This window comes from Lutjanus erythropterus, chromosome 4, assembly GCF_056507025.1.
Source record: "Lutjanus erythropterus isolate fLutEry1 chromosome 4, fLutEry1.hap2, whole genome shotgun sequence".
Lineage (NCBI taxonomy): Eukaryota > Metazoa > Chordata > Actinopteri > Lutjaniformes > Lutjanidae > Lutjanus > Lutjanus erythropterus.
The window spans coordinates 34769478-34782500 of record NC_139320.1 but is presented as its reverse complement, the minus strand read 5'-3'; the positions used below and the strand labels follow the sequence as shown (position 1 = coordinate 34782500).

Genomic DNA, 13023 nt, shown 5'->3' with positions numbered 1-13023 from the left:
TTTGAGAAAAGGGGAACTTCAGAGTCCAGGCAAGAGCTGAATGAAAGTAAACAAGTGCCAAATGGACATAGTTGCCCTACAAAAATAGGAAGTAAGAGTAAGATTGGTGTAGGAGGCTAAGCAATATACTGCTATAAACAACTTTTTACAAAAATCAGTATCCGTTTAAGTGTATGCTTTATTAAGAATATTTTCATTAATTGTCCTGTCAGACAATCTTTTCCAAGGGAACCTGAAGGGATATCGCTTGTTATGTTGCTTCCTACAAAGCAACCAGACTCCTCAGACAACAACAGTATTTTTACCTTGGAGAACACAGGAGTCTCTGGTCTACCACTGCCTGGATCTGTTCGTTTGTTTGTGTTGTTGTGTGACTTACATGAATCTGAACTAATCCTTTAAGGAAAAGAAAGTCACACACAACAAACCAGCTGATCAACGTAGTGGTAAATGAGTAAATCCCATACACAGGGAGGCACAGAAGATACTAATGAGCCAGGTGTTCCAGGTGTTGCCTTATTTCAGGCTGACAGTTCAGAATGCTGAGCTTAAGAAATATTACACTCGAAGGTGTGCCTTAACATGATTATTAGCACGACGGTGCTGCGGTCCGTTAGCATCACTGAAGTGCTAATAATCATGTTGAAGCCCACCCTCGAATGTAATATTCTGATTATAAAACACAAACGTAACCTATATAATCAAGATTTATTTATATTGCGGGGCAATTCACTCTCATAATAAAAAACTTTTTGCTAGGGTTATCTGGGAGATTGGGGGATTTCGGCCGTTGAAATGAACTCATCTTGTGGTGCTTTAAGTCAAAAAACAAAATGCATTTAATGTCTAATGAAGCAGCTGGGAGTCCAAAAACAAACTTCCTTCTGGGACAATAAGTATAGTTTACCTTATAGCACCTGTTCTTTCAAATGGTGCCTGGGTGCTTTGGAGAGAGTGATATTTGGCTTATATGATGACAGAAAAACCTGTCTGACACCAAGGTAAAATGGTGAAAACTTAGACTGATAGTGACTTTTACAGTACAGGTAGCTAAAATAGATTTTGCTGCTGAACCTGTCTGCAGCAATACATTACTTAGCTTCCTACATCAGGACTCCTGCTGCTTCTCCAAACTGGCGGCATGCCAGCGGCCTCTATACAGTAGGTAATACACTGCTGCATACGTACCTCATACAACTGTCCCTTTAACGGACTTAAAGAAACATTGTGAAAGTACTCACACAAAACAAGGCACAAACTCCGCATGTGTTTTCAGACAAACTTTACTTGAAAAAAAAAAGAGAAAAAACTCAGATCAAACAAACAGAACCATGTCATCACAACACAACACAAAGGCAACAAGTTGAGTAGGCAACATGGTAACATGGTTGCAGCCTGTGCATGTCTGATGTGTCGCGATATGACAGGTCTTACTTTGAGTTCATGCTGACACTTTTCACTGACTCATCATTTTTACCCATTAAACCGAACAGAGAGAAGCGTGACAGAAGGATATGCTCTGTTTAAAGCTCGGGGGTTTATAAAAAGACATAAAACAACAAGGGTTTATCACTTACAGACCAGATTTATCAATCCAACCAGACTAGACTCCATTTTAACAGCTTATTTGAACATATTGGCAGTGTTAGAGAGCTTTATATCAGCTTAAACTTTATACAAAACAAAGACACAGGTGGCTAGTAACAAGCACTCGGGTTCTCATCCCACACTCTTAGAAATAAGGGTTCCAACAGGGTTCTCCATGAAGGGCTGAGATTCTACCCAGAATCTTCTGAATAATAATAATAAGGGTTTGTCAAAGGGTCTTCGTAAGACTAAGGGGTTTCCTTTTCATCCCAAAACCCTTTTTGGCAGGATTGTTGAGATCCTTGAAGAACTCTTTACTGCAAAAGGGTACCCTAATATAAAAGGGTTCTTGTTAGGACTCTGGGTAGAACCATTACACCATAGAAGGGATATCTGTAGAACCTCTGACAGGGGGTTCTGGGTGAAACCTTTCAGAGATGGTTCTGGGTATAACCATTTATGTTGGGTTCTAGAAGAATTCCCTGAAAGGCAGCCAAGAACCAAAAAGGGTTCTCCTGTGGGGACAAGCCAAAGAAACCTTTAAGGTTCTATTTAGCACCTTTATTTCTCAGAGTGCATGACTGGCAGTCTGCACATTCAAACATGGAGCTACAAATAAACTCACACCCATTCCTTCTTTCACACATATACATGCACACACACACTCACACACACATCCAACACTGGAGCAACGGTCAGAAATGCTGCAGAACCGGTAAGGCCAGATGAAGTTAAGTACAGTAGCACTGCCTTCAATAAACTACAAGAGATGAATTAGAAAAGTTTGGCAGTGTGATGATTCTACTAACAAAATACCCAACATGTCTCCTTTCCCCTTTGCAATAGAAAACAAACACCTACTTTACATTCAACTAAACCATGCAGGGCTTTGAAGGGAGGTAGACGACATCAGAGAGACAAAGGAAAAAGACAGAGTAGGGGAGACTGGGGAGGGTTGCAACACATTTCTCTCAGTTACTCAGAGACCATTTGGACTAGATCAACCCAATCTTTACATATAGAGGGTATGCATGTGATACCACAGTGTGCGGAGTCACTGTGGTTACAACCACAAAGTGGCAAAAAGATGACTCTTGAATGTCACAAAAATGCATCTGAAAATGACAAAGATCTATGGTGCGATTGACTGTTAAAACACTGGAGCAATGTTTTTGCAAACTGCTGAAAGTTAAAGAAAAGAGAAGCAAATGCATCGCTGCAATTCACAGAAACAACTGGAATTTTGGTACTGAAACGTGGCTTTGCAGTTGGCATTTTGTGTTATGCTTATTGGACATTTGGGTAAAATTATACCTCAAGTACTATAATGTGTTGACTAATGTTACTCGAATGAATCAATGAATGAATCAGATATTTAGCATCGTGTGTGCAACAATCTCTTGTCAAATCGTACATCCTCAGTGCTTCATGCAAACATGTCTCAAATACCTGTGCAGACCTGTTCACATACAGCCAGAATATCCACTGGTGTTGTCGTAACTTTAATTTCACAGCAAATCCTGTTTTGAAATAACGGAACGACCAAGCGACCACTTTTGTATGCCTTCTTTGCTTGTGTATTTCCCCAGTGTCAAAATCAGGTACATTTAAATGTCAGGAAACCTGATTCCTGACTAAATGTCCATGGACCACCATGTCTTTGGTTAAGTTAAGTTAGCCATGTTGCAGGATGCTTTGCCACTCAGTCCGACTGAGGGGGAGTGTTGTGGTGGGAAAGTGACATCAGTGCATACCCTCTATTAAACTGACATCTGTCTGCTAATTACTCATACATGCACAATTTTAATTTGAATGAAATAAGTCTGATGTTGCAACTGACCCAAACCTTGGGGACAGTTGCAATACAATCAAGCGACGGTTGCAATATGTTCAAAATTTATTACATTTTTGCTTTTTTGTCTCAATAAGAAACGGTATTCTGAAAATGTGCATTGTTTTTCTTTTTATAATATTCGGGAATTATTCATTTATACAATAATACTATAGTGTTATTTACTCATTTGCTGCAACTAATGATTATTTTCTTTCTTTTTTTTTTTTTTAAAGGTTATTTTTTGGGCTTTTCACCTTTATTTAGACAGGACAGCCAAAGATATGACAGGAAAGGGGGAGAGAGAGGGGATGACACAGCAAATGTGCCACAGGCAGGAATCAAACCAGCCACTACAGAGGACTGATAGCCTCAGCACATGGTGCACACGCCCTACCAACTGAGCTACAGGGGTGCCCCCACTAATGATTATTTTCATTGCTGACTAGTCAATCGATCATTTCCATGACTGATCTGTAAGTTGTTTGGTCTTTAAAATGTCAACAAATGGTGAAAAATGTTGATCAGTGTGTTTCTCAAAGCCCAAGATGAGGTCCTCAAATGTCTTGTTTTGCCCACTACCACAGCCATTCAGTTTACTGTCATAAAGGAGTAAAGAAACCAGAAAATATTCACATACAAGAAGCTGGAATCAGAGAATTTTTACTTTTACTCAAACAGATTAATCAATCATCAAAATAGTTGGCAATTAATAATTGATTCATAATTGATTAATTGTTGCAGCTCTAAATTATTCAGTAATACCTATCATCACCAACACAGGCCTATCATAAGTCACTGTGCAGATGTTAGAGATGTTATTAAATCTCTATATTTCAGTTTGAGACAGGAAGAATATTACAATTTACAATGCAACAACTTTTATTAAACATGTATTTATTGTATAAAGCTGAAGCTGGAGCTCATTCTTGTCTACCCCAAGTTTGTCAGCCATCCTTGTACAACTTTATTTACCTCACTATAACTGGTGTATATTGAAAAAAACAATAAAAGTTTAGATTTAAGTGACCTATCCTCTCATGTACCCTTCAATGACTTGTTTATGTTGAAAAATACTGTTGTGTTGTGTGTGTCTCCTGTCTTCCTGGTGGAGAGAGGGTCAAACTGAGCATGTGGCATGTTTCTAATTGGAGGAACAGACTTGTTGCAACTGCTCCTTGTTGCAACCATCCCCAGTCTACAGAGGTAAAAAACAGAGGTTTAAATAGATAACGTGGCTTTGAAAACACTGCAGATTAGTGGCCTGTACAACACAAAATAGACATTATAACCGAATAATTGTCATATCTGGAAGTCGGAATGTATTAGTATAGTGTTACATGTCATTTAGTGACTTTTTCATTCAAGAATTCACTTTTGGAAACATCATATCGTTGACAACACTCAACACTCAGATAAACAGTTTGCAGCACCACACATTTACAAAAAAGCAACTCATGCGAGAACACCTCTGGCCCTGTACACCGCGTGTAAAATGTGCCGTACAGTATGTAATGCACCTTTTGCGCTAATCGTGTCAGATCGCAGTCATGAAAACAGGAAACTGAAAATGTGAATCTGTTGTGTTTTTGCTCTGTCGTGTGTGCAGCTGCGTGTCTGTGTGTCTTTTAGTGTGACCGCGGTGGAGGTTTAGGCCAGCATTCCCCCGGCAATGGAAGCAATGACAATTCCCAGGACCACACAGCATATAATAATCATAATTTTCTTCTGAATAGTGTCAACAACAACAACAACAGATAAACAGTCATCCAGGGCAGCAAATGGGGTGCAGAGGAAAACATGTTAGAAAAATATCACTTGCATTTTACTTTTACACAACTGACAATATTTATAATCATCAGAACAAAATGCAGTTTAGAGGAAAGGCAGAGAAATGAAATGCAGTTGGGTAAAAGATTTTAAAGTGTCTGATGACGTTGGAGTGTGACTGTGACTGTGGTTTAAAAGCATTTCCACCTACTCTACTTTAAAACCATTTCTGGTTCCTGCATTTTGTTCACACCACATTAAGCAACATACAGTGTATCCACACATGCCTCAAACTTCAATCACTCTCATACTTAAAGCCACTATGTGTGAAATGTGGAATATTTAAATTTATACTTAAAATGTTTCCTCCACTTTACCTTCCCATCACACAGCCTTTTCCGTTGGGAAACTGTGATTATTTAGGCCAAATATTGCTCCATATTAACCAGACTCCATTCTGAAAATCATTCATTTTACCTTGCAGAGCATGGTTGCTAGTCTTTGCTAGTCTTTCACTGCCTCGATCAGTTTGTTAGTATGTTTTTGTGTGACTTAAGTATAAATACTGGGGTTTTAAAATGTTAGTTCAGATTCACAGAAGTCACACAATAACACAAACAAACTAACAGACTGAAGCAGCAGTAGAGCTGCAACTCCTGTGTTCTGCAAGAGAGAGCAATGTTTGACTCACATAACTGTGGTTTCCTGATAGAAAAGGCTGTCTGGGCGCCCCTATAGCTCAGTTGGTAAGACGTATGCACCATGTATAGAGGCTGTTAGTCCTCTGCAGCAGCTGCCGGTTCGATTTCCGCCTGCAGCCCATTTGCTGCGTCATCCCCTCTCCTCTCTCTGTCCCCTTTCCTGTCATATCTTCAGCTGTCACTATCACAATAAAGGCAAAAAGCCCCCCTCCCCCAAAAAAGAAAAGGCTGTCTGATGGCAAGGTAAAGCGGTGAAAATATTCTAAACGTAGCATACACTTAAACTGATATTTATTCATTTACTTTTTTAAAATCTTTTTTTTAAAGTGGCTAAAAGATGCAGCACTATATTGCTTAGCTTCTGTGCTGGTACTGTGCTGGTATTGACCGGCATCTACTGTAGGAAACAGGCCTACCCCACTTCAAATAATCCAGACTATCCCTTTAAAGTAAGACATGCGGTGACGCTAATTGTTTCCTTTTTCATTAAAAATCCACACAGTGACTTTAAAGCAAAGTTAAATTGTAAAATGTCTTTTTATCATGCATTCCACCAGATGAGTTCATGAACAGCCAATGTCCAACATGTACAGCCAGTGGATTTAATTCTCCATTAACCCAAGGAATAGTTTGACACTTATTTGCTTTCAGACCATAGTTAAATGAGAGGATCAATACCATTTTCATGCTGGAGCCACAAGTGGCTAAACTCAGCACCAAGACACCAAACTCTATGTTCTGCTGTAGCAAACTTTTTTGTTTGTGTTGTTTGCTGTGCAGTTTAGGCATGTGGTGTTGATATGCAAGATTAGACGGTATATGTTTGTTGTAAAAATATCTGATGAGTGATGACAGGTTCAGTGGAATATTGTCATTAATGTGAGGTTGCCACACAACCAGCAGAGACTCAAAGTCACAGTCCAGCACATAACCTCCATAAAACCACATTTTTTACAGTTTGTATCATTCCTCTCATCTCCTTCCTAGCAAGAAAAAGATTAAGTGTATTTCCCAACTTGTCAAAGTTTTCATTTAATGCTACAAACAACACAAAGTTTATATCTTTAAAACAGTGATCATGGATTCATAGAACATGATCAATGTTAGACACATCTGTGGGAGACTGACTGTTCATGAACTTACTGTATGCTGAGTGTGCTTAGAGAAAACAGCACACATTGATTTTGATTATCAGTTAACATATCCACATATCTGCAGCTTTGTTTGTAGAAAATCATGCATCAAAGTTCTTCAAAAGACAGCAGGACATGCACATGACAATAACAACGGTATGTGAACCATGGCACAAATAGACAGAAAGTTAATTCCTCAAGGTTTTCGACTGTTTAATTTAGAAAAAGTATTTAAAAAATAATGCATGAAAAAGTTTAAATATTTGAGTGCACAGATACATTGAGCAGTACTGTAAGCCCGCTTCATACATGACGAGCAGTTACAGAACCCACTATAGATGAGAGCAAACAATCTGGATATTGTGATCCTGCATCGAGCCTCTGCCCCTTTTTGGGTGAAAACAGCCACTCTGTGTTGACTAGCGGTCAATACAAATTCTGAGGTCTAAGAAAACCGCATCATTTCTGAGCTATTAAGAGCCCAAATATACTGGCCTGTCAGGTGAACAATCACGCTATGTCTTAGCCGATCAACTTTCTGCAACATTACAAAAAATAACTAAATGGATGTTGGTAAGTGTCGGCCTCCATCAATGTGGATGAACAACTCCACCGAGTGGTCAGAGGTGGAATATCCTGATATATCCAAGTACCTTACTGAATTTCCCAGGCACCAGTATTTCATAACTTTTAATCTAGATCAGAATTATCCAGATAGGATTAAATCTAAAATGTGGGTATTTTAAAACCAGGATATGTGATCCTGATCCTACAAAACTGGTATACGGATTTGGTAATGCAGTCTGACACAGAATTCAGATCAATTGTTATTGTTGGGTATTTCAAAGCTGCAAGAATAGAACACCAAAGAAACTCCAAGCTGTTGTGTGAAATGGGTCAGTGCAAAAACAAGCATTTCACATGTACAACACAATTCTCACCTGCATCATGCTTCATAATATCACTAAAGGATGCAAGGTTCTTCACTGCGATGGAGACCCCAAGTAGACAACCCTGACCCACCACTGGTGACACTGCACCCAGTTAGACCAGCTGGATGTTCAATGAGACACGCTCAGGGTCTTTTAATCAGTAAAGACAGTAGTATGCTGTCAAAGATATTCATATTTGTGTTCATGAAATGTTACTTTGACCAAAAGATGGAGGCCTATTATTTGAAAAACCTGGAAAAAAAATTAAAAAGATCAGTTTTATCTGGGACAGCAAAAAGGGATAACAAAATCTGGATCTTTCTGATCTAGATTAATGGTTTTGAAACACTGGACCCAGGTGATGCATTTCTGACATCTGTCAACTTTTAAGACACTATTTTTTTTATTTTGTTTTAGTAGTCTGTTCACTTTGATGTTATGATAAACTAATTACATAGCCAACATTGACATGCTCATGACTGACACGAATCTGCTCTTTTTGGCGCTGGCACTTAAACTGCGCTTGTTTTCACCAAGAATGCAGCACGGTCGAGGGAAGTCTTGTACGGCTGTTCTAATCCATACAGTACATTTTAACTGCTGAAGACATGAGCAGGAGGCATCACCTCCTGCCCTGTCTGCTCTTTGGGGATTTCTTAAGGTCCTAACTGAGTCCAACTGCGAGGGAAATAATGATGATGGTCAGACACACAGCAACACAACCTCCTATCAGGATCACCTTCTGGATGGGGTGAAATGGGAGGAGACACAAGGAGGGCAAAGTGTCAGATGATGCTTCAGTGGATGTGGGAGAAAATGGATGAGAGACAGAGAGAAAGAAAGATATAAATGAAAGCAAGAGAAGGAAAGAAACAGTCTAATTACAAGTGGAGAAATAATTATGTAGATGACCCTTGGAGTGAATTGGGGTCATGTGATATATGAAACTCCTCCACCTCTTCTGGATCAGTGCATGAACTTTGAGCATCATACAATCAAGCTCATTCAGGCCTGTTTTGTTCAGTTAATAAATATATAAAATCAGATGTGTCCTGTCCTCTACAGATCTGAATCTTCATCTTCTAACTCCCTTTACACAATGTCTCAATAAAATCTCCCTAAGTCGTCTACAGTTGGTTCAAAATGCAGCTGCCAGACTATTAATCAAATCCTGCTCTCTGTCTCACGTTACCCCTATAGCATCCCTCCACACGCTTCCTTTAAACAGAATGAGCTAGAAGACCCTGCTGATTACATATAAGGCACTGCATGACCTCGCTCACAGTTACATTTTTAATCTTCTTGCTCCATATTACAGCCCTCGACTGCTTCGTTCTTCAAATCTCGGCCTTTTATCCATCGCCTGCTCAAACTGCAAAACAAAAGGTGACCGTGCCCAGGGCTGTTTCTTGCTACATGTGGACTACGTGGTTGCACAGGGCCCCTGAAGCTACCTGGATCCCCCAAGCAGTGTATAGTAATGTAGTCATGATCTGTAATCAGTATTCAGTATTCTCATTGGCATTCAATGTTCTGAACATGTAAAATAAACATTTTAAGGAAGCTTCTGCCTCATTTATGTGCATTTGGCAGATGATATGGTGCAGAATCTGTGAATCCTGTTAGTGTTTCCCATTTATTATCATTTTATGTTGGCTTAAATTGTTGGTGTCAACTTGAGATGTTTGATTTGAATCTGAGAGAAAATAAAAGATGTTAAGAGCTTCTCACAGATCTAGCCTGCTTGCCTTTTGAAGTGCACCAGATTGATGCATTTAAATCCTAAATGCATGTCCCCAGACCATCTTAGTGGGTTTGGAATCCCTCTTAGTTTCATAAAAGAGGGGCCCTCAAACAAGATTTTGCATAGGTTCCCAGAGAAGCTAGAAACAACCCTGACCTTGCTTTTGCTGTTTTAGCCCCAATCCCCTGGAACAGTCCACCCCAATCAATTAGATTTGCAGTATCTCTGGACTGTTGTATGCTGCTTGTAAAACTGCATCTGTATGATTTTCCAGTGTTTGTTTTGGTTTTTCTTACTTTTGCCTATTATTATGCTGTATTCTAATTCCTTTTTCTGTGTTTGTCATTTTTAGATTCTTTTGATTTCTTTGCGTCTGTGTGAAGTACTTTGTAACTGTGTTATATAAATAAAGCTTTACCTACTTACTGACTGCCTGCGGGTGCTATTATAGATGAAAAACCAAGAGGGGGCACAGTTGCTCCACTGTGGTGAAGGTTGTTGAATGAAGGAAGGACAATCGCTGGTGAATAACCCTCTTTATCCATCGGAGACCAGTTGTTCCACAGCTGTTTTTGTCTGCTCTTGCAGCCCAGTAAGGTGAGCTGAAGTACCCTGTTATCAGCACAACTACTGATGCTCCATATCTTTTTCACACAATTTAAACTGGATGTTATGTTTATTTGTTTATTTGTTTTTTTTCCATATAATATAATAATATATGGTGATCCTAGGCTTTGGCTCCTTTCCCCCCTTTTTGTTCTTTTTTTTTTTGTTTGCTTTGCTTTGTACTGCTACCACTTGGAGTGCTGTGGTGTAGCCACAGGTGAGCCTCTACCGCCCAGAGAGGCTGGTGGCACACAGCCTGTCCTCATCTGAAAAATGTGCATATTGGTTGTGAGCGCAAGCAAAGTATTCTGACATATCCGATAAATCTGTTTAGTGTTAGTCAGCACCCACTAGTGGATGTACTAAATATGACAGGAGAAGTGTAAAGAGAGAGAAGTCAGGGTTGGGTGGATGGATGTCTCAAACAAGCACAACACTTTCAACCTGGAGATGAGGGTTTAAGTCGTGTGTAGAACAAAAAGTAGACACACCGCATCATTTCCATCAAAGTGTTTAAAATATCAAAGAATGGACTGAATGTACAAAGAAAGTACAATGTATAATAAGTAACGCACTTTTTTGGTATGGCTTTGTTGTGGCATGCCTATATGGAGATGGACATGAGCACCTACAAACCCACTCTGTGTTTGAGAGAAAATTAGATGTGACACACTGAGTTTTCCTGGTGCACACCCACAGTCCTGTTTCTGGCTACACTTGTACACATTGTGGAGTCCACTCATGTGCAGTACATAGGATGCTGGAGTCAGCAGCCAGTTGGCTTTCCTTAGCATAAAGACTGAACTTCATTTCACACTTCATTTTATCTCTGTCTCTCTCCCACTCTCTTGTTCATTGAGCCGGGAAGGAGGGGCCAACTTTAAATGGTGTGTTTGCAAACACTGTTGCATGTTTTACCTTTAAATCTTGTGATAAGGTTACAGCACAACAAGACCCCCTGTGACCCCCAACCTCTAAGACCCTACAATAATAATACAATTATCATTTTTTTGCAGCGCTGACACAATGTTACTGAAATAAACACCAATCATGGTATTTTGCATATTTTTTTTTGCATGCTATTACTTATAACTGGCCAAAGCCTGGCCCCCACCAGTGAAACTGGTTGAGAACCGCCACTGTCATGTGAAAATCAGTTGCCCAACCCTGATTTAGCTGATCACCTAGGTTTAGAAATCGCATTTTATTTTTTTTATTAAAAACAAATGCTGGACATTTCAATACTTTAATATTCTTGATCTCTCAGCTGCAGGTGGTGTTCAGGTGTTACACCAGTGCAGACTGTGCACTCTAGCTAGTAGTTTACTGTTTATTGGGACAATTTGTGATTGCATTTGTGCGTTTATTTTCCTACTCAACACATATATGTGGATAGATTTTTTAATGTAATTTTAATCTGATAAAAGCAGAAGTATCCACTGAGGTTCATGCGCCCCTGGTCAAATACTCTCACAACACACATGCTCCACATGCAGAATACATTACAGGTGAGCATGCACACACACACACTGACGACACTCACAGTTACACACTATGATACACACATGCAATGTTTCTGAGGCCATCGATCACTTCTTCATGTAATAGCATGTTTGTGCACATGCATTTTAAAGTTGCACATGTGACTCACCCTCCGGGCTTTACTCTGGTATTTAACCGCCTTCTTAGTGTCTGATACTGCTCTCTCCACATAGTCTACTGAGTGCTCCACATTGTACTCTATGCGGTCTATCATTTCCCCCTAGAAGAGGTTGGTTACAGAGGAGGTGTGGAAGACATGCGGAGAGGAAGAAGAAAGAGGGAGCCAGATGTGGAGGCGGGAGGAGGAGTGGATACAGATGGAGGGGAGGGGAGGAAAACGGGAGTAATAATGGGTGAAGGGGAAGCGGAAAGGGAGAAAGGAAAGAGGGAGAAAAAAGAGAAATAATGAGTCAGTTTGTAAAATATGTGCATCTTGCATCTCACCCTTTTGCCGCACTTTTTGAACTTTTTGCATTTTGGGATGGTCTCCTTAGCCTGCTCCACATATTCCTGAGCCCCCAGCACGCTCCGCTCAATGTTGTTCACCAGTTCACCCTGCACAAAAACAAGAGACCACATCAGATGTAACCATATCCCACATCAAGAATTAGATTTCATAGATGTTCTGTGTGAGATTTAAGGGAATTCATTAGCAAAATATGGCCGAAATTAAATATAATATTCATAAGTATGTTTTTATTAGTGTATAATCACCTAGAATTGAGAATTGTTGTGTTTTTGTTACCTTAGAATGAGCCCTTCATATCTAGATAGGGCTCTTCCATGTAGTCTGCCATGTCTGACCACCATGTTTCCACAGTAGCCCAGAACAGACAAACTAAACACTGGCTCTAGTTTTTCATGAGGCCACTTTCTCCTCCACACTGGGAAGGGGAGGGTGAGGCAAAGTGTTTGCAAGCTCATCTCTAGATGCCACTAAATCCTACACGCAAACTGGCCTGATGAATGTTTAACATATTTTTCCTCCAGTTTCTTCAATTATACAATCCCACTTCCAAAAACGTTGGGCAAAATGTGTGTAAAACTTAAATAAAACGTAAATATAAATATAATGCAATAATTTGCAACTGTTTTCTGACCTGTATTCCATTGTGTACAGTACAAAGACAAGATATTTATGTTCAAACTGATACACTTGATTGTTTCTTTGTAAATA

The 13023-nt window shown here is 39.6% G+C and overlaps 1 protein-coding gene across 3 annotated transcripts in view; it reads right to left on the bottom strand.

Annotated features, from left to right (window-relative positions):
• Positions 1–4714: 4714 nt before the first annotated feature.
• Positions 4715–13023, bottom strand: part of stx1a (syntaxin 1A (brain)) — a 98045-nt gene continuing 89736 nt past the window's right edge. The window contains exons 9-11 of one of the 3 annotated variants that reach the window (XM_084717780.1): positions 12291–12401; positions 11956–12066; positions 4715–5146 (exon numbers count right to left, since the gene is read on the bottom strand). In XM_084717780.1, coding sequence (XP_084573906.1) covers positions 5069–5146; positions 11956–12066; positions 12291–12401 — 300 coding nt within the window. In that variant the 3' untranslated portion in view covers positions 4715–5068. Of the gene's footprint in view, positions 5147–8198; positions 8697–11955; positions 12067–12290; positions 12402–13023 lie in introns of those variants that run through there. The other 2 variants (XM_084717778.1, XM_084717779.1) reach the window with 2 other exon arrangements.